Source organism: Paramormyrops kingsleyae, chromosome 5 (assembly GCF_048594095.1).
Source record: "Paramormyrops kingsleyae isolate MSU_618 chromosome 5, PKINGS_0.4, whole genome shotgun sequence".
NCBI classification, from domain to species: domain Eukaryota; kingdom Metazoa; phylum Chordata; class Actinopteri; order Osteoglossiformes; family Mormyridae; genus Paramormyrops; species Paramormyrops kingsleyae.
Genome location: NC_132801.1, coordinates 28,452,660 through 28,471,896, shown reverse-complemented (window position 1 = coordinate 28,471,896; position 19,237 = coordinate 28,452,660). Strand labels below are relative to the sequence as shown.

The following is a 19,237-nucleotide window of genomic DNA, read 5'->3' as shown; positions in this document are numbered from 1 at the left end:
CCAAGACCACCCTTTCATTATAGGAAAAACATGGCCAAAATGATCATACAGATCCCGTGAACTCAAAAACAGGTGTTTTGTAAAAATAACCCTTTCCCAGTCCATGTTATGAAATGTGCCATATACGACCCGCTGGGCTGTTCCAACTTGTTAATTTCACCTATGAAATAATTCTCATTTTCAAAATGCATTTATTGAGTTTTCCTTTTCATCAGTCACCATGTGCTGGCAATAAAACACAGGCTTCAAACATGTCAACCCATCAAGAAACAGGTCAAATGAACAGACCTGCAAAAAGGTGTACTACACACACAAAGTTTACTTGTCTTTTGCACCACCTGTATTCCCTGTTGGCTGGTGTTGAGCACATGGATCATCATCATCATCATCACAGTTGCCAGAAAAGTTTAAAAACCATCCAAAACCTAGTTGTATGTGTTCTACAGTGTGGAAGTAAAATTGGACATTAGTAGGCCCGGGAGCGGAGGCATATTGGGTCTGTTATGTCTTAGGCCTTAGGCCAGAAGAGATTGTTATGAATACTGTGTGACCTCGCTTTGTGATAGCTGCCTGCAGTTGGCTCCGCAGAAGCTCGGACCTTGAAGAGGCAGACAGTGGAGCAAAGGGGGGGGGGGGGGAGAAACCACTTGCAGGAAGAGACTCGAAGCCACCCCAACTGGTGCACAAAGAGTTATAGCTTAATAGAATAGTAGTAGTCAATATATAATATGTTATATGCAATTGATTGCATCATGTTAATCATACTTATGTTAATCATACTAATCATGTTAACCATGTATTTTCAGTGATTCAGAGACAATACGTCAATGTGTTCATCATTAATCAAACATTAACACTGATTCAATGTCATATAATTAATATCTATATACATATCTCATGTAGAGTCTAGAAGACGAGGCTGTCTCCAGTAAGTTCCGTACAATGGGTGGACTTTACCTTGCTACCAAGGTGAACCAATGGAGCAGGAGAATTGTGTTTGTTATACGTTTCAGCTTAGTTTGTTGATGTTTCATGACCAATCAGGACTTAGAAGGCCTGGTAGTTATGTTTTATCTACTGGTTGCTCTGTGTGCCGGGGGTGACTTGGTACCAAGTGCCAGAGTGTGATGGGAGCGCTTTGCTGAACTTGCTGGAATAAAAGAGATTTTCTTTACTCACCAAACTAAGAGGTCCAGACTTTTATTCCAAGTCCCTGATTTATAATTTTTCTACCACAACAGCATCTAAACATTATAACTGATGATGCAATATTTCTGCTGCCACTTACCTTTTCACAGCTTGACAGGTGAATCTTTGCAGCATGTACAGCAACAACCTCAAAACTCGGTGGGGGTCATATTTAATGTGGAAAAAATCTGGTTAATTCAGTCAGTAATCACTAAATGTCACTGTTACCGGGTCGTATATGGTACAATGGGCTGTAAAGCAAAAAAAAATTTTAAATTCTTAACTTTGATTAGTGGGTTGAATGTAAGGCAGAAATAAAAGGAAGGGTCATATATGACCCCAGGGGTTCCCCAGTGCTACACACCTTCTGACTGAATAAGTCAATCAACTTTCCAGTCAACTGAGAAAATCACTAAGATTAACCAAGGGGGTGGGGAGAGTTCCAAGGGCCTCTGAGAATAAGAAAACACACAAACTTCTTCAATGTCTAATCTTTGTGCCTTTATTTCTATCAAATATCTATGCCTTCATTTCTACCAAATACTATTCCCTTTATTTCTATCCACCTAATCTTTATTTCTATCAATCTATGTAAGCATGTATGTATTTAGCTATCTAATCTATGCCATTAGTTCTACCCAATCATTATCCTTTTATTTCTATCAGTCTATGTATATACCTATGTATTTACCTAATCTCTATGCCTATATTTCTAACTTTATCCCTTTATTCTTATCTATCAATCTAGGTATCCAAGTATATATCTGTGTATCATCTGATCTCTACGCCTTTATTTCTATCTATTAATAGATAGATCTATGGATTACTTCTATGTATCTGTCTTTCAATCTACCTAATCTCTATGCCTTTATTTCTACGTAATCACTATCCCTTTTTCTATCAATGTATCTATCTTTCTCTTCCAAATCACTATACCTTTATTTCCATCTATCAATCTATATATGTATATCTACATGGTACTTGTACATATGACAATAAAAGAATTGAATGTCTCTCTATGCCTTTATTTCTAATAAAGATATATATTGATACTATATTATGATTATTTTTACTTAATCACTATCCATTTATTTCTATAAATCTATCTACTTAATCTCTATGCCTTTATTTCTATCAATCTATGCATCTCTCTCTATACCTTTATTTTTACCTAATCACTATCCATTTATTTCTATAAATCTATCTACTTAATCTCTATGCCTTTATTTCTATCAGTTTATGCATCTATCTCTATGCCTTTATTTTTTACCTAATCACTATCCATTTCTATCAATATATGTCTATCCATGTATCTATCTTTCTATCTACCTCTCATCTAATCTCTATGCCTTTATTTTTACCTAGTCAATATCCCTTTATTTCTATCAATCTATGCATCTATCTACCCAATCTCTGCGCCTTTATTTCTACCTAATCACTATCCCTTTTTCTATCAATCTGTCCTCTTAAATCACTATCCGTTTATTTCTATCCACCTCTCATCTCTATACCTTTATTTCTATCTATCTATCTATCTATCTATCTATCTATCTATCTATCTATCCCTTTATGAGTTCCCTATGTTGAAATCCAGTCTGCCCAGTCGATGGTGACATCCGGACCAGCTACATCCACAGCACACGTGTGTCTCAGAGCCTCGTATGGGTCCTTCAGTACCTGTAATTTGACACTCATTGGTACCATTTCCTTCCTATTTTTACTGGACAACAGCAAAAAACTAAGTTTAGCTTACCTGCTTTTTCAGCATTAGTTCCCAATATACAGTCATCAGTGGACTTCAGTATGTAGGTTCCTATAAAATATCACATTTTTGACATGTGCATCACGTAGTACAATGTATCCACTGTCTGTATTTGGCTGCTGAATGTCATACAGCAGAGTGTATTCAGTGTTTCTCTATTTACCTGCTGGGTGTAAAACAGCAGGTACGCACTGCTCTCCCTCTTTCTCAGCACCTGTCCCTCATCCAACCTTTTTACGGTCAGGTCACTGAAGGACAGCCAGCCCTTCTCTGCACGACTGAAGTTGTCGCTGATATAGTGACCTACAAGGAAAGCAGGAAGGACGACCTCTGAATATACATTCTAAACAAATGTCTTCTAGGTCACAGGACTATTTAGCATCGTAGCTCAAATCACATTTGAGCAGCTACTCAAGCATGACAATTCTCCCTGCCCGAGTATAACATACGCAAGAGCAGGGGGGAATGTTACAGTACTCGCGAGTGACATCTCGTCGCGGGACAGAACCTGTCTGAGGGCCCTGTGTGCGCATATATCTAACCTACCAGAGGTGGCGCTGGAGCCCAGGTGGCTGAGAACACCAGTGAGCTGATATCGGTGTCCGGTTGGCTGTGCTTTCGGCGTCTCAGAAACCGCTGCCTCTCCCTGAAGGGGAAACTCACCCTGAACTTCATCTACCTCTAAGGTTGCTCCAGCACTCTGCACATCTCCAGTCTCTCTTACTCTCTTCTCTTACTAAGCCTTAGTAACACTAATGTCACTCTCTCTTTCCCTCTAACTCACTTGACTTCCTCCAGCTGTCCCTACGCTCAGCAGTGCAGGTGTATGCTGCCCTGTGCCTGTCTCAGGTCCGTCTGTTTAAGGGTCACAGGAATCACGGGACAAAAACACAAATGAGGTGACCGCAGGTGCTGGGGGGAGTTGATCTACTCTTGCTGGCCTCACCGCTACCACCTTGAAATTGTTTACCTCTAGGAAATCCCTCTACAATGTCTACATACTTTGCTGCATAGTACATTGTATTATAATGATATATAACGGCAGGGGGCCCTAAGGAACTCATCGACTGTCCTGTGAAGGTCTGCACCAGTGCATACAGACTGTTCTGACAGTATTCCTTTGAGAAACTGTAGCATATTACGTGGTTGAGCTCAGGCAGGTTTTGGTATGTACCTGCAGGAGGCGGTGACTCCTCTGTAGGTAAATTGTGGCACGGGGTATGGCTCTCCTCCTCCACAAGTCCTGCATCACCCTCGCCTGGCATCCTAGGGACATCCCCTGGTCCATCTTCCACCGACCTGCACGGGATCCATACATACAATCAGACTACTGTCCATACATATCCATGGGTGTTTATAAGGACCGTTTGTCTATTTACAGAATTTCCCACTTATTAAAAGAATGCAGAATGTGTATGATTGCGTTTGCTCTCATTTTCGGCATTTACTGTACGTTGCTATGCAAATAACTTACGTATGTGCCTCTTGTGTGGTTTCGTCATCCTTCAGATGAGGCTCCTCAGGGTCTGCTGACTGGGGCGTCCCTGTGACCTGGGAGAAGTGGGGGAGCAGGGTGATCTCCCTACAGAGGAGTACCGGGTCCCGCACTTTCTTCAGCTCATACTGTGGGGTGTAGCTGAATCTCTTGAAGTGCAGGACCAGGACACTGTAGATGCAGAAGGAGAGTCAATGACAAAGGGGAGAGGAACAGTACTGAACACACACATCTCATTGATTGTAAGCAAATGAACTACATGCAGGTCAATCCAAAAACATCCATTAGTCACACTCTGCACATTACTGAGCAATATGTTTGTATATGTGCGTTTTTCGTATTCATTGGGAAAGTAATCAACTCACCGAGGCAGCGTGAGGAATGACCATGACAGCACAGCCTGGCTCCCACCGCAGGTGGCACAAGTCAGCTCCACCTCTGCGTCCTGTATCAGCACACAGCAGTAGTCAGCGAGGAGTGCCTTCTACCAGGACCATTACGGCGCAACACTGCTGTGTGTCTGTACCAGCTAGACAAGAGTGCCGTCAGTGGTTGTACAAGTGTGTGTTTCTTTGGAATACAGCTAGTTGTAGATGCTGTGCATGCAGAACCACAGACACCTTGAAATAGTTCCCCAAGAGGTCTTGCACGGAGACGTGTGGGATGACATCCAAGGACAGATGATTGAAGTCCTCCACCCTGGTGGACTGTACTCCACAGCTGCCAGAAACCAAGAAGAAAAGAGATACAAAGAAGCAGAGTATTTCGTAAATTTTGAATCACAAACAACTGGACCTTCGATAAGAACTGGATCCCTGACACAGGTGTTTTACTGCTTAATGTCTTTGTGGCAGCAGTATGCAAGTGCTTCAGCCAGGTATTTAAAACCAATAAAACCTGCAGGGTGTACCTGGCACAAGTCTTCTGGCACAGCATCTCAAAGCCCAGGTTTCCCTCAGCAGGACAGGTGTAGACGGATGTCCTCTCCCCGGCCTGGATTATGCTTCCCAGCTCATTCAGCCTGGATGTCAGGCAGCTGAAAAACTCGTGGGCGTCCTAGATGACAGCAGATAAAAGATACTTGCAATCTCACACTGTTTAAATAAAACTGCTGCTGTTTAACAATTTCCCAGTATGTTGTGTGATGCAATATCTTTATTTCACCATCATATACAGTGGAACCTCGGATTACGAGTAACTCTGTTCACGGGTGTTCCGCAAGACGAGCAAAGATTTTTAATAAATTTTGACTTGGAAACCGAGCAAGTCCTGGTTTACGAGCGCCAAGTATCGTCAAAAATCATATGGCACACATGCGCTCCTTGTTTTTCTTGTTTTTACGTGCGCTCGGCTTCAAAATAGGAAGCGCATGCGTGCGCTTCTTGTTTTGACGCCGAGCGCACGTCATCAGAACTGAACCAATGGTTATACACTTTCTCACGCTGCGGAATTGTGGGTAATCGTCTCTCATGCTCGGTCTCAGTCGGCATGCCTCACTCGTATAGTCAAAATTTAGAAGAAAAGCACCACCTGAAAAAGGGCGTAGCAGTGCGAGCGATGAATCTGTTTAACGACAATGCAATGTCCACATTTTTGCGAAATCGAAAAGGAGGCAAAAGAGGCTTTCATTGGATGGGTTCCTTGTTAAAGTCGCACAAACAGAAAAAGATTCCAGTGAGCCAACAGATAGCAGTGATTCCGTTAATTATAGTGAAAGTCGTCCTACAAAATAACCCTCCTCTTCTCCTCTCCCTCACACCATCCACGATTCTTTTCAAAGGTAAAGCGCAGGCTAATTTGTCTTGTGTATTTTTACTTGATATTTTGTATTAATAACTTTTAAATGAATATTTTATATGAGTTGTGGAACGGATCATATAAGTTTCCATTATTTCTAATGGGAAAATTCGCTTTGATATACGAGTGCTTTGGATTACAAGCATGTTTCCGGAACGAATTATGCTCATAAAACAAGGTACCACTGTACTCCTTAGTCAAAAATCTTAACTTCAGAATAGCTTGATTGTGTTCAAATGTCAAAGAATTCACTTACATTCTGCTCGTCTTCATCAAAATGGCATGCAACCTCTGGAAGCAGATTCTTCAGTAAAGCCATCTTCTGCCTTCTACTTGATCCATGTGTGGAAGCCAGTAGTTCGGAGAAAAATCTGGAAATTAGGAAGAGAATGGCAGTTGGTATCTCCACTGTCACTCAAATCATTGGATTTTTTGATTATGTCATTCACACAAGTACAGACATCTTTGCGAGTTTGCACGAGGTGGATATTTCTGCTACGTGCCTCAACAGGTCAGCAGATGGGACCAGCTGCCAGTATTCCTCCTGCCTACTGATGTCACCGCAGAAGGACGGCAGGTGGAAGAGACACTGCAGGGTGGCGTTCATATAGCAGGTCTGCCCAAGGTTTGGTAGCCTGGAAGACAGAGAAACATCTGCCTCAAAACCTGCCCACCCAGGTCTTTGGTGGTGGTTGGAACAGCTGGGGAATCCTGCAGTGGAAGGTTCACAGGAGCGTAACGCTTACCCAAGGCAGACCAGCCGCTGGCTCTCTCCCACCGCCGCATCACCCCTATCCCCCATGAAGCAGGGAAGCAGCCATTTGGGGATCCTTGGACAGGAGACAGTGCAGGAGAGAAAGGGAATGAAGTGATAGAAGCACATCAAACATCGAAACAGGGTTAATTACGGATTTGCCACTGTGATCATACATACCTTCTCAAGGACCTTTCAGGTCCCTCATTAGGGGGGATGTCCTGTGTCATCACTGGAGGGGACTGGTGCTCCTCTACACTGGTATCAGTCGAGGAGGCGCTAGATGTCAGTGACTTGGAGGAAACGAGAACAAATTCTGTTTTAGACAGGGAAACCAAGATACTGCTGTATTCTAAAATCACACTGGAAATATCTCTGATCTGTGTACCTCCGAGTTGACAACGGAGAGGCTGGGACTCTGGCCGCTCGAGAGTGCATTGCTGTCTCCAGAGTCCCTGCAGTCACCTGACAACCCTCCGTCTTCGTCAGAGCTAGAACAGCCAGAACTGCCACCGTGAGCGGAGAGTTCAGGTACTGTATGAAAGTGACTGAAAAAGTTAGAGCTCTAAGGAAAACTGGGGCACTACCTCTCCTTCGCTCTCGACTTGACAAGTTTCAGCCATGGAAACTTGCGCTGGAACTTCAGGCTTCTCTTCGACTTCTGGGGCTTATCGACTTCTGCCCCTTCAGCAGCAGAGATGTTGCGTTGCTGTATTACAGAAGATGAATCAGTGTATGGAAATGAGTCACTGTATACAGAGGCAGAGATAAAGAGTACATGCCCTCCCAAATGTCACCACCTTTAGGCTTGGTTTACCGAAGCTGTATTACTCAGCCCCCCCCCCCCCCCCGCAAAAAAGACAGAATGTGCTAATAATGAACTGCTAGTTTGAATAACAGAGAGTTTATTATATGACTTAAGGCTGAAGATTACGAGCTCCCTCTCTAATGATTTTCTCGGACTGCATTTGGCCTATATGTCCGCAATTCCAAAGATGGAGATGCGGTTGTGATTTAAACGTTTATCTACGCCTTTAGAAATTAGCCCTGATTTAACCCTCCATTAAAGGTAACATTTCACGGTAATGAAATTAAACTGGTAAAAAAAAGGACTTACCTTTTTTCTGGGCCAACAGGAAAAAACTCCACAAGACATGGTGATCACGCTGCAAGACATTTTGATCAATCCGTTTAGTTTGAAAAATGCCTTTTGAAAAGTGACTAAATTAGAAGTTGCACTCAGTTAAATCTAACCGCCGCTAAATCTGATTGGTCACTACAGACATTCGTATCATAACTAGGGATGCGCGTAACTGGTACGCAAGTAGGCATTCACCTTCGAAAGCTACGTGAGGCAATCCATTGCTATAAAACAAATGCGTACGTATTTTATGTACGTTTGCGTTAATTTCTTGCCATAGCATCGCAAATGCACATAAAATGTCTACGCATTTGCGCTACTGATCCTAACAGCATTGGCTTTGATGTCAGCCAAAAAATACAAAACAAAAAGGAAGACTTAAATAATTTGCTGTATATGTTACCTATAAAACACATTTCGACTGGTTTATAGGCCTAGGCCGAACAAATACGATGACAAAGAACTAAAGATCAGTAAACAGTTGCATGAGCTCAAATCTTATTTTGGAAGGAGAAAATCGCGGTAATACGGTATTACCGTAATACCACCCAAGCCTGGCCGACACCCCTCCCCCTGTTGTATCACTTAATATTTTTCTCTAAGCAAGACAGTTAAACCAACGGATTTGCTACATATAGGTTAACCCACATATCCATTCTCTGTAACCGCTAATCCCATTCATGGTCCGGAGCATATCTCGAGGGGCGCAAGCTGGGTCGCCAACTCTCACGCATCTGGCGTAACACACATGCTTTCAGATTCTCACGCTCACGTAAGAAATCTTACGGCAAATCTATGTAGGTTTATAATATAATAATTAACTACATCAAAAACTTTGGGACAGTTTGCAGATCTTACAGAGTATAAACAAGATAATAAATGCGTCACTTGTTGGTAATCTCACTGCAGCCATCTGACCAAAGCTGGGAACCCTGCGTGCAATTACGCAGGGAACAACCCATGGCAGGGCAAACATATAGGTTTATCACTGATTTAAAAAGAAAATTTACCGTGAAGCAAAATTTCATAAAGCAGGAAACATGTAGGCTGTGATCTATGTGTACACACATGAAAGGATATTTTATTTTGCATAACTTTTTGAAATGTAAAAGGTTATTGGTTGACCTCTGACCTGTATTGTAATTGGGTTAGGTGGGATGGAATACGCGCGAACAGGGCGCAGGACAGAAAACCGGAGAGCGGTTCTTGCTTGAGTTTTGTCAGTTAAAATGGACCGTTTGTTTCGAACCCGTGCCTCGGGTAATTATTTGTCATTTGAAGTAAATGCAGGACAGACACAGTTGGCGACGAGGATTTGATTCCTTTTTTGTTTTTTTTAGACGCGACGGCCAGGTTGCTCCAGTTTACATTGACCAGGTAACTAATCATTTTTTGTCTTTGAAAATTTAACGACAGAAGAGAGAAAAGGTATAATTGCACTGTACAGCATTGATAGTGTGCGACAGTTCGACGAGTCAGTCGAGATGTTCGCTAATTACGAGGAACGTTTTTTTTTTGTTGCTATTTTGGGCGCTAATCAGATAGAACAAGGATGACGGAGAGTAGTGTTTTCATCCGTATTCGGTCCTGAAGTTTTTGCCTTGCTGAAAGCCATTCGGTAAAGTCTCTCTCAGAACTGTTGCTGGTACTCAGAAACTTTTACACGACCAAGATAAATGTGCTGGCTGAAAGATTTGCGTTCAGGAGCCATCGGCAGCAGCCAGGTGAAGCGTTTGTTGACTATATTGCTAGCTCGAAGGGATTAGCAGCCACGTGTGTTTAGCTTGAAAGAACGGCTCCTAGATCATTTCGTCTGTGGAACGTCTAGCTGAGAACTACGCTGGATGCCGTTGGTGGTGAATGACTGGCATGGCAGAGAATGGTGGAAATTACCGAAAGCTTCGAGTGCAGTAAGGACGGATCACGTCGGCCCTGAGAACTGTCGTTTCAAGGATTTTCAATGTCGCAGCTGTGGAAAAACTGGATATTTGGAACGTAGTGGTTGTAAGAACAAGAGCAGCAGCGGACAAGGCAAACCACAGTTTGGAGTAGTGGTGGGCGGATCGATCCAAGTATCGATAATAATGTTGGTATTGATATAGATCAATACCAGTTCAATGAGATCGATACTTCAGTTTCAATCTCTCTCCCGAATGCACTGCGGCTGTCTGTGTTCCCGGCTCGCGCTGCTGCTCTCATTCACATGACTCAACGACGCCAGGCTAGTAAACAGGCGCGGGCGCACACACATACTTTATTATAAATATTATAGTGTGTATTACAATAGTGGGTCGCTGAGTCATGCTCGCAATAATTAAACAGCAGGGATAGTTCGGGGTTTAATAATCAGATGGCGTTTATTACACCCACACTACTATACAACTCACACACCGGCACTGTTCACCGTGCACGTCGCCCCGTTTACTCCTCATACACACACACTACATACAATGATGAACATTATCCACTATACATGACATATCACACAGCACATTTATAATCACACAAGCGATTACTGAGAACTTTTTACAAGGTGGCATCAGTCCAACGTGCCACCCTGCCGGCTGGTACCTCCGCACTATAGTATTTATTTACTTATAAACTTTGCCCAAATTCTGTCCTGGGTTTTACCTAATTAATTTAAAAAAAATCACAAAAACACCTAAAGTCAATGAAAACTAATTCGGCTTTAGCAATTTGATGATGCATCCACCTTAAATAAGAAGTATTGGTATCATATCGGCGATACTTTCCCTGTATTTACTTGGTATCGCATCCATACCAAATCTTGTAGTATCACACACCACTAGTTTGGAGCTTCAGTGAATTCGTCAGACCGAGCGTCGAGAATGCGAGACGAATCGGGGGAGGACTTTCTTGAAAGCAAAATGGAGAGCCGTGAACAGCAATAGACTGAGGATGCAAAATATTGGACTGACAAACTGGGGTTTGAGTTCAGGGGTTGTGAGTATATAAAGCTGTATAGGGTATATAATGTAACGTAGTTAAAATTTATTTTGAAGTTGATACCGGAGAAGCGATGTCCGTAATTTCAGATCGCCTGTACAGATCCAAGTTGAAAAATGTGAAGTTGCAACTGTCATGTCGCTCTGAGAACACATACGGGTCAGCAGTTAACCTTGCTGGGTAAATTGGTAATCGTACAATGAGGGAACCAGCGCGTAAGGCTACCATTACTCGTGTGACGGGGAAGAGGTCCAGCGCTTATCGGTGGAGACTGGATTCATGCCTCAAACTAGACTAGTCTAAGGTGAACGGGGTAGACATTTCTGGTCCTGTAGTGACAGTGTGTGCTCAGTACCAGTGTTGGGGAGTAACGAGTTACATGTATCGGCGTTACGTAATTTAATTACAAAAATATGTAATTGTAATCCGTTACAGTTACACTATAACATTACACTTTTTTCTAGTAACGGCAAATATTCATGAGTACAATTTTAGTTGCATCATAAGATTGTATGCAAAACCTTGCTAATATCTTTAATAACTATTTTTATTGTGCTTTTCATGTGTTATGCAAAACATCCTCCTTTGCTATTTCCCTCCACAGCCGAAAGTTTGAAACTATTCGATGCTTCTGATTGGTTATCCTGTCCCGTCTACATTTGCAGCCAATTCTGTTAATTAACTTGCCTGAGCTGTCTGAGTTTCTGTTGCAGGAAATGGGAGACAAGGAAAGGAATGCATTCCATTGCTGGAAATATAAAAAACATTTCCGATACATTACGGAAAAAGGCACAGATTTAACTATGCAATGCAGTGCGTGTTTACCGGCTGCAAAGATGTTGTCGACACCTAAACAGTCCATGTTGTTACGATCCCCAGTCTAGGGTTGGGAATCGCCAGAAAGGTAAGGGAGAGGGAGAGACGAGACAACCAGGAAATGGGAAAAAGGGAACACGGGAAACGAGGGATCTTTTTTTGTATTTTTTTATTTTTCACAAAGACTTCGGGAGGGACAAGGCCAAAACAACAAACAAAACACCGCTAATGAAAGCGTCCCAAACTAAGCTAAGTGCAACACAAGGACAACAAAAAATACAACACCAGATTCTGACTCCCTAACCAAACATACAATAAACCACGTCTCGCAAAACAAAATGGCAGTCACTCCTTACACACACCTGGTACTAACACACACAGCAAGCATACAAAGCACAGGCAAAGGTACCAAAGGGAGAAGGCAAAGAGAGTAGTCCAAAAACAAGCGGAAGATCAAATAAACCAGGAAATCAAAACAAACCAAAGCGACAGTACCAGAAAGGGGCAAAGCGAAAGTCGGAGTCCAGAACAAAACAGTCATACACGGATCGTCACAATCAATAAGCAGACCAATCAAACAATCCAAAAGCAACGAGCAGAGCTCCCGATATTCAAAATGCTGTTGGTAAAAACTGCAGCTGGGGGGGGGGGGGGGGGGGGAATCATTGATTTGTACAACAAAAGTAAATCTATATGCTGATGAGTGTAGATTCATCCATCTTGCATTTATTATTACTACCTTATGTATGGGGAAGGCATGTTTTGAGATGTAACCTATCACAGCACACGCGGGAGGGAGAGATGAGGGATGAAGTACATGAGGGAGATCTTGGGGCATTTGCTCTCTTGCTACTTGTGCCTCGTCACTATCGACTCATAACACAGGCTACAAATAATTACAAATACTGTACGTTCCAACAAGAGCTAGTGTTCATATCAGTTAGCAATCGTAAAAATACGATACCTTGTAGAAGCTCCGAGTCCGCTTGGAGAAGTGCAGTTCACTTTAAGATGCTTTCGTTTCAGTTGCTGCAGCATTGACGAAGTACTATTATGGTAGGCCAGGTCCGTTTTACAGTGTATACACTACGTTGTCCACCTTATGCAGCGTAAAATGGTCCCACACTTTAGAGATTTTCTGCCTTTTACGCACACCGGTATCTTCATTTTCCTACATTGCCATAGAGAGCAAAAATAAATCGCGCCGCCTTAAATCTTTGAAATGCGCTTCAGTTAAAACAGTCAGTGTAAAACAATGATACCGGTGCTGCGCAGTAGTCTACAAAGTGGGAGTGATACGATAATAGATGGACTTTGGTGATGAATTAAACGAAGCCTCGAGGCAAAGAATTTACCTTGAACATTTTTTGTAATCGAATCATTCGAGTTACTCGAATAATCGTTTCAGCCCTATAAGTAAGAGAAATCACTTTTGGTGTAATTTCACATAAGCTACAGTCCCTTACATACAGTATTCCACCCCGCACCCCCTGAAAGTCATGACTTTCTGGTTTACAGGCTTATACATAAATTTTCCCAGTCTGTATTTTCTCTGTGAACGTTAATGCTCTAGTATATTTCTAAAAGGCAAAAAGTTGTGTAACAACTGAAACTACCAACACCACCTACATTACTAAGTAAGAAACTGCTCCTTTATTTTAAACTAATTACACATTACCTGAACACAATATGACTATCTGGCCAGTTAGGGCGCTTTTCCACCGCACCAGGTACCGTACTTTCGGTACTTCCATAAAGTACCAAAAGTATGGTGGTACTTTTGTGTTGGTTTTCCACTGGCGTAAAAACTGGTACCGGCGCCAAATGACATCAGTGATCGCCCCTGACTGACATCATCACAAAGCGTGACGCGGTATTTCTTTCGCTGGATTTAAACATGTTATGCTCCTTCACTTTCCTGTAGTCCTGCTTAAGTTTTTTGATTTTCTTTCATTGTCTGTTCTCAGATAAACCATCTACTCAAAGCACAACTGCCCCGAGTGTAACTTTTCAGATGTTTATCCTTCAAATGGTATGTGTGTTCGGCTTCTACCTGTCTATTGACATTAAATAATATTTATCATATTGAGTAACGTGAGCAACTTAACTAAAACTGGCTGTGAAATCATGCTCAGTGTTGTGCAATTTTAAACGAAAATTTGACCTATGCATAAGTCTATATAAATAAATATATATCTATCCATGTATCTATCTTTCTATCTACTTAATCACTATCCCTTTATTTCTATCTACCTCTTATGTAATCTGCCTTTTTTTCTACCTAATCACTATCCTTTTATTTCTGTCGATCTAATCTTTAGCAATAAATGCACAATCACTATCCCTTTATTTCAATCTAATCTTTATGCCTTTATTTCTATCTCTATATGTATCTTAATGTATATCAATCTATGGATTATTTCTATGTATCTGTCTTTCAATCTACCTATTCTCTATGCCTTTATTTCTACGTAATCACTATCCCTTTTTCTATCAATTTATATATCTATCCTTCTCTTCTGAATCACTATTCCTTTATTTCTATCTATATATCTAATCTCTTTATTTCTACCTAATCACTAGGCAGCGTGAGGAATGACCATGACAGCACAGCCTGGCTCCCACCGCAGGTGGCACAAGTCAGCTCCACCTCTGCGTCCTGTATCAGCACACAGCAGTAGTCAGCGAGGAGTGCCTTCTACCAGGACCATTACGGCGCAACACTGCTGTGTGTCTGTACCAGCTAGACAAGAGTGCCGTCAGTGGTTGTACAAGTGTGTGTTTCTTTGGAATACAGCTAGTTGTAGATGCTGTGCATGCAGAACCACAGACACCTTGAAATAGTTCTCCAAGAGGTCTTGCACGGAGACGTGTGGGATGACATCCAAGGACAGATGATTGAAGTCCTCCACCCTGGAGGACTGTACTCCACAGCTGCCAGAAACCAAGAAGAAAAGAGATACAAAGAAGCAGAGTATTTTGTAAATTTTGAATCACAAACAACTGGACCTTCGATAAGAACTGGATCCCTGACACAGGTGTTTTACTGCTTAATGTCTTTGTGGCAGCAGTATGCAAGTGCTTCAGCCAGGTATTTAAAACCAATAAAACCTGCAGGGTGTACCTGGCACAAGTCTTCTGGCACAGCATCTCAAAGCCCAGGTTTCCCTCAGCAGGACAGGTGTAGATAGATGTCCTCTCCCAGGCCTGGATTACGTTTCCCAGTTCATTCAGCCTGTATATCAGGCAGCTGAAGAACTCGTGGGCATCCTAGATGACTTAGGGGGGATGTCCTGTGTCACCACTGGAGGGGACTGGTGCTCCTCTACACAGCTATCGGTCGAGGAGGCGCTAGATGTCAGTGACTTGGAGGAAAAGAGAACAAATTCTGTTTTAGACAGGGAAACCAAGATACTGCTGTATTCTAAAATCACACTGGAACTATCTCTGATCTGTGTACCTCCGAGTTGACAATGGAGAGGCTGGGACTCTGGCCGCTCGAGAGTGCATTGCTGTCTCCAGAGTCCCTGCAGTCACCTGACAACCCTCCGTCTTCGTCAGAGCTAGAACAGCCAGAACTGCCACCGTGAGCGGAGAGTTCAGGTATGAAAGTGACTGAAAAAAGTTAGAGCTCTAAGGAAAACTGGGGCACTACCTCTCCTTCGCTCTCGACTTGACAAGTTTCAGCCATGGAAACTTTCGCTGGAACTTCAGTCTTCTCTTCTGGGGCTTATCGACGTCTGCCCCTTCAGCAGCAGAGATGTTGCGTTGCTGTTTTACAGAAGATGAATCAGTGTATGGAAATGAGTCACTGTATACAGAGGCAGAGATAAAGAGTATATGCCCTCCCAAATGTCACCACCTTTAGGCTTGGCTTATCGAAGCTGTATTACTCAGCCCCCCCCCCCAAAAAAGACAATGTGCTAATAATGAACTGCTAGTTTGAATAACAGAGAGTTTATTATAGAACTTAAGGCTGAAGATTACGATCTCCCTCTCTAATCATTTTCTCGGACTGCATTTGGCCTAAATGTCCGCAATTCCAAAGATGGAGATGCGGTTGTGATTTAAACGTTTATCTACGCCTTTAGAAATTAGCCCTGATTTCACCCTCCATTAAAGGTAACATTTCACGGTAATGAAATTAAACTGGTAAAAAAAAGGACTTACCTTTTTTCTGGGCCAACAGGAAAAAACTCCACAAGACATGCTGATCACGCTGCAAGACATGTTGATCACTCGGTGTGAGCCCATGTAGTTTGAAGAATGCCTTTATATGAAGTGACTAAATTAGAAGTTGCACTCAGTTAAATCTAACCGCTGCTAAATCTGATTGGTCACTACAGACATTCGTATCATAACTAGGGATGCACGTAACTGGTACTCAAGTAGGCATTCACCTTCGAAAGCTACGTGTTGCAATCCATTGCTATAGAAGAACAAATGTGTATGTGTTTTATGTACTGTACGTTTGCGCTAATTTCTTGTCATAGCATCGCAAATGCACATAAAATGTCTACGCATTTGCGCTACTGATCCTAACAGCATTGGCCCTAATGTTCGCCAAAAAATACAAAACAAAAAGGAAGATTTAAATAGCTCGCTGTATATGTTACCCATAAAACACATTTCGAGCTGGTTTATATGTCTAGACCGAACAAATATGATGACAGAACTAAAGATCAGTAAACGGTTGCATGAGCACAAATCTTATTTTGGAAGGAAAAAATTGCGGTAATACGGTATTACCCGTAATACCACCCAAGCCTGGCCGACACCCCTCCCCCTGCTGTATCACTTAATATTTTTCTCTCAGCAAGACAGTTAAAACAACATATTTGCTACATATAGGTTAACCCACCCATCCATTCCCTGTAACCGCTTATCCTATTCAGGGTCCACAGCATATCTCGGGGGGCGCAAGCAGGGTTGATAACTCACGCATCTGGCGTAACACTCTCAAGCTCACTTAAGAAATTTTACGGCAAATCTTTAACATAATATAAACCTGCAATTTTTTTTGGACGCTAACCAGATAGAACAAGGATGACGGAGAGCAGTGTTTTCATCCGTAGTCGGTCCTGAAGTTTTTGCCTTGCTGAAAGACATTCGGTAAAGTCTCTCTCAGAACTGTTGGTGGTACTCAGAAACTTTTACACGACCAAGATAAATGTGCTGGCTGAAAGATTTGCGTTCAGGAGCCATCGGCAGCAGCCAGGTGAAGCGTTTGCTGACTACATTGCTAGCTTGAAGGGATTAGCAGCCACATGTGATTTTAGCACTAACTTGGAACAACAGCTCCTAGATCAGTTGGATGGCGTTGGTGGTGAATGACTGGCATGACACAGAATGATGGAAATTACCAATAGCTTCGAGTGCACTAAGGATGGATCATGTCGGTGCGCACAGACACTGTGAGCTTGGAGCAACGCGTTCGCAGAAAAAGGTCAAGGACTCCGCACAAGACTGTTTTTCCACAGGACAGATTTTCAACGTCACGGCTATGGAAAACCTGGACATTTGGACCTTAGTGGTTGTGAGAACCAGAGCAGCAACGGACGAGGCAAACCACAGTTTGGAGCATCAGTGAATTTGTCAGACCGAGTGTCGAGAATGCGAGATGGGTCAGGGGTGAACTTTGGAGAGCTGTGAACAACGGCAAAAGACTGTGGATGCAAAAAATAGGACTGACATGAGACTGTTCACGGGTTGTGAGTATGTAAAGCTCTACAGACTGGTGATATAATGTAACAGAGTTAAAATTTATTTTGAAGTTGATACCGGAGAAGCGATGTCCGTAATTTCAGATCGCCTCCTCCGTGACGACACACCTTTGCCCTTATTGGCTGAAGAGTTTAGTTACACGCATGACGTTTGTATCCCAGGCAGTTCTGATGCGTAATCTATTTCTCCCGAATATCACGTAAAGCAGTGAGAACTGGTTTTCAGTTAATTTACCTGGTAAAATAAAATTTAAATAAATGACATAAATGCTGTAATAGTACACGTAAGTTAGTGGTTTATTTATTGTTAGTTACTGTAATGTTGCACTGCTTTATTTGGTTAATCGTCCAGCCTGTGAAGAAGGCATTCAAGTAAGAATTGCATTGTAGTATGACTAGCTCTGCAATACACCTCTTGGTGCTACTTGGACAAATCATCAACTAATTTCCTAGCACGTACAATTTATATTAGGTCAGCGTTCACGGTTCGACTTCAGATCGAGTTCTAGGTCAAACTGGTTTGTTCGACTTTCAAGAAATTCGAGTTCTAGTGAGTTCGAGAACCGAGGTACCACTGTACATAGTATTTTTTTGTCGTCATGTTTTTTCTCGTTTCTTAAATGCAAGTGCTATTAACCCTCTTTTAAGGAGTGTGTTTTTCTTTTTGTAAGACAGGTTTGACACCAGTCTGTTTTTCTTTTTTTAAATAACTCAATTGCTGTAGCTCCTGCCTTGTGGGTAGAGGAGATGAAAGGGGTAAGGAAACACGCATACACATGTGAAAGTCCATAGTTTTGCGAAAAGTAAGACATGAACTTTTTTGTGAATTGTTTTGGGTTCTGATTTGCTATTGGCCCCATAAGACTGCCTCTGGCATGGCAAAGGCCTCCCAAAGGCAAGGTAAGCAGCTCTGGAGTAAACATAAAATTAGAATAATCTCAGCGGTTGGTGAGAAGCTGAATGAAGATTCAGGTCCACTGCATTTATGTACTCATGATGATTGCCTAAAGTATATACTCAATGTTGTGTTACTGTGACGTTACACAACTACAAGACAGCCAGAGAACGTGCTCAAAGAGCCACAGAGACCTCAAATGTGGACAGTGCGGAGGAAGAGGTTAAAAGGCGTAAAAGGACTGTACAGTACACAATCATTTCATGGATTTGCATTTGGTCAATTAAACCACAAAATGACTTTCTTTTGTCCATGAAATTCAAAGTGCTGATATCAATTCTGTGCACAAAACAAAACATTCTTTTTGATTTCTGTGCAGGAAAGACTGCAGTTTTTTTCCTTTTGTGGACAAAATGCAGCAGGACATTACTTGATTTTGTCATTAATTAATGCTTTTTGTGGAACAGAATATTCTGTATTTTGTACACGAAAATAAACGATTGACGCTTGGCACCCCATACAGAACTTGTGGACCTACTTATCGCATGCTCACTGTTGACTCGATTTAGACGAGAATTCTATCAGCACTCACCGTCTCTTCCTGCTAGTCCCAGATGCAGAAGGTCGAATAGGTATTTGACAGTTGACATCACACTCGCTATAGTTGCAGTGTATTGTGGGTCGAATCGCCATTGTGGG

At 42.2% G+C, this 19,237-nt stretch overlaps 1 protein-coding gene and 1 long non-coding RNA gene across 3 annotated transcripts; one reads left to right on the top strand and one right to left on the bottom strand.

The window, feature by feature from the left end:
* Nucleotides 1-2,714: 2,714 nt before the first annotated feature.
* Nucleotides 2,715-7,964, bottom strand: LOC140590953 (ubiquitin carboxyl-terminal hydrolase 37-like). Its single transcript, XM_072712775.1, has 17 exons — nt 7,931-7,964; nt 7,584-7,680; nt 7,385-7,487; nt 7,177-7,289; nt 6,989-7,072; nt 6,746-6,877; nt 6,499-6,613; nt 5,356-5,501; nt 5,066-5,165; nt 4,811-4,890; nt 4,425-4,616; nt 4,125-4,249; nt 3,735-3,805; nt 3,497-3,596; nt 3,114-3,253; nt 2,942-3,001; nt 2,715-2,865 (listed from the first exon to the last, which is right to left on the bottom strand). Exons 1-16 carry the CDS (start codon nt 7,962-7,964, stop codon nt 2,987-2,989), a joined length of 1,647 nt encoding a protein of 548 aa, XP_072568876.1. The 3' UTR covers nt 2,715-2,865; nt 2,942-2,986.
* A 1,332-nt stretch (nt 7,965-9,296) lies between these two features.
* On the top strand, nt 9,297-17,924 carry LOC140590904 (uncharacterized). Of its 2 annotated transcripts, XR_011991802.1 has the most exons (4): nt 9,297-9,397; nt 9,478-9,514; nt 13,888-13,952; nt 14,504-17,924. It is a non-coding gene; the product is annotated as an uncharacterized lncRNA (long non-coding RNA). The 2 variants fall into 2 exon arrangements; XR_011991801.1 differs by having other exon boundaries at nt 9,334-9,514.
* Nucleotides 17,925-19,237: the final 1,313 nt, after the last annotated feature.

Excerpts from the sequence above, each read along its gene's own strand:
- LOC140590953 (XM_072712775.1), bottom strand. The coding sequence starts at position 7,964 with ATGCAGTCCGAGAAAATCATTAGAGAGGGAGCTC. Across the intron at positions 7,681-7,930 it reads AATCATTAGAGAGGGAGCTC|GGGCAGAAGTCGATAAGCCC; the intron begins GTAATCTTCAGC and ends CTGCTGCTGAAG. Across the intron at positions 4,617-4,810 it reads TCATTCCTCACGCTGCCTCG|TGTCCTGGTCCTGCACTTCA; the intron begins GTGAGTTGATTA and ends CTGCATCTACAG.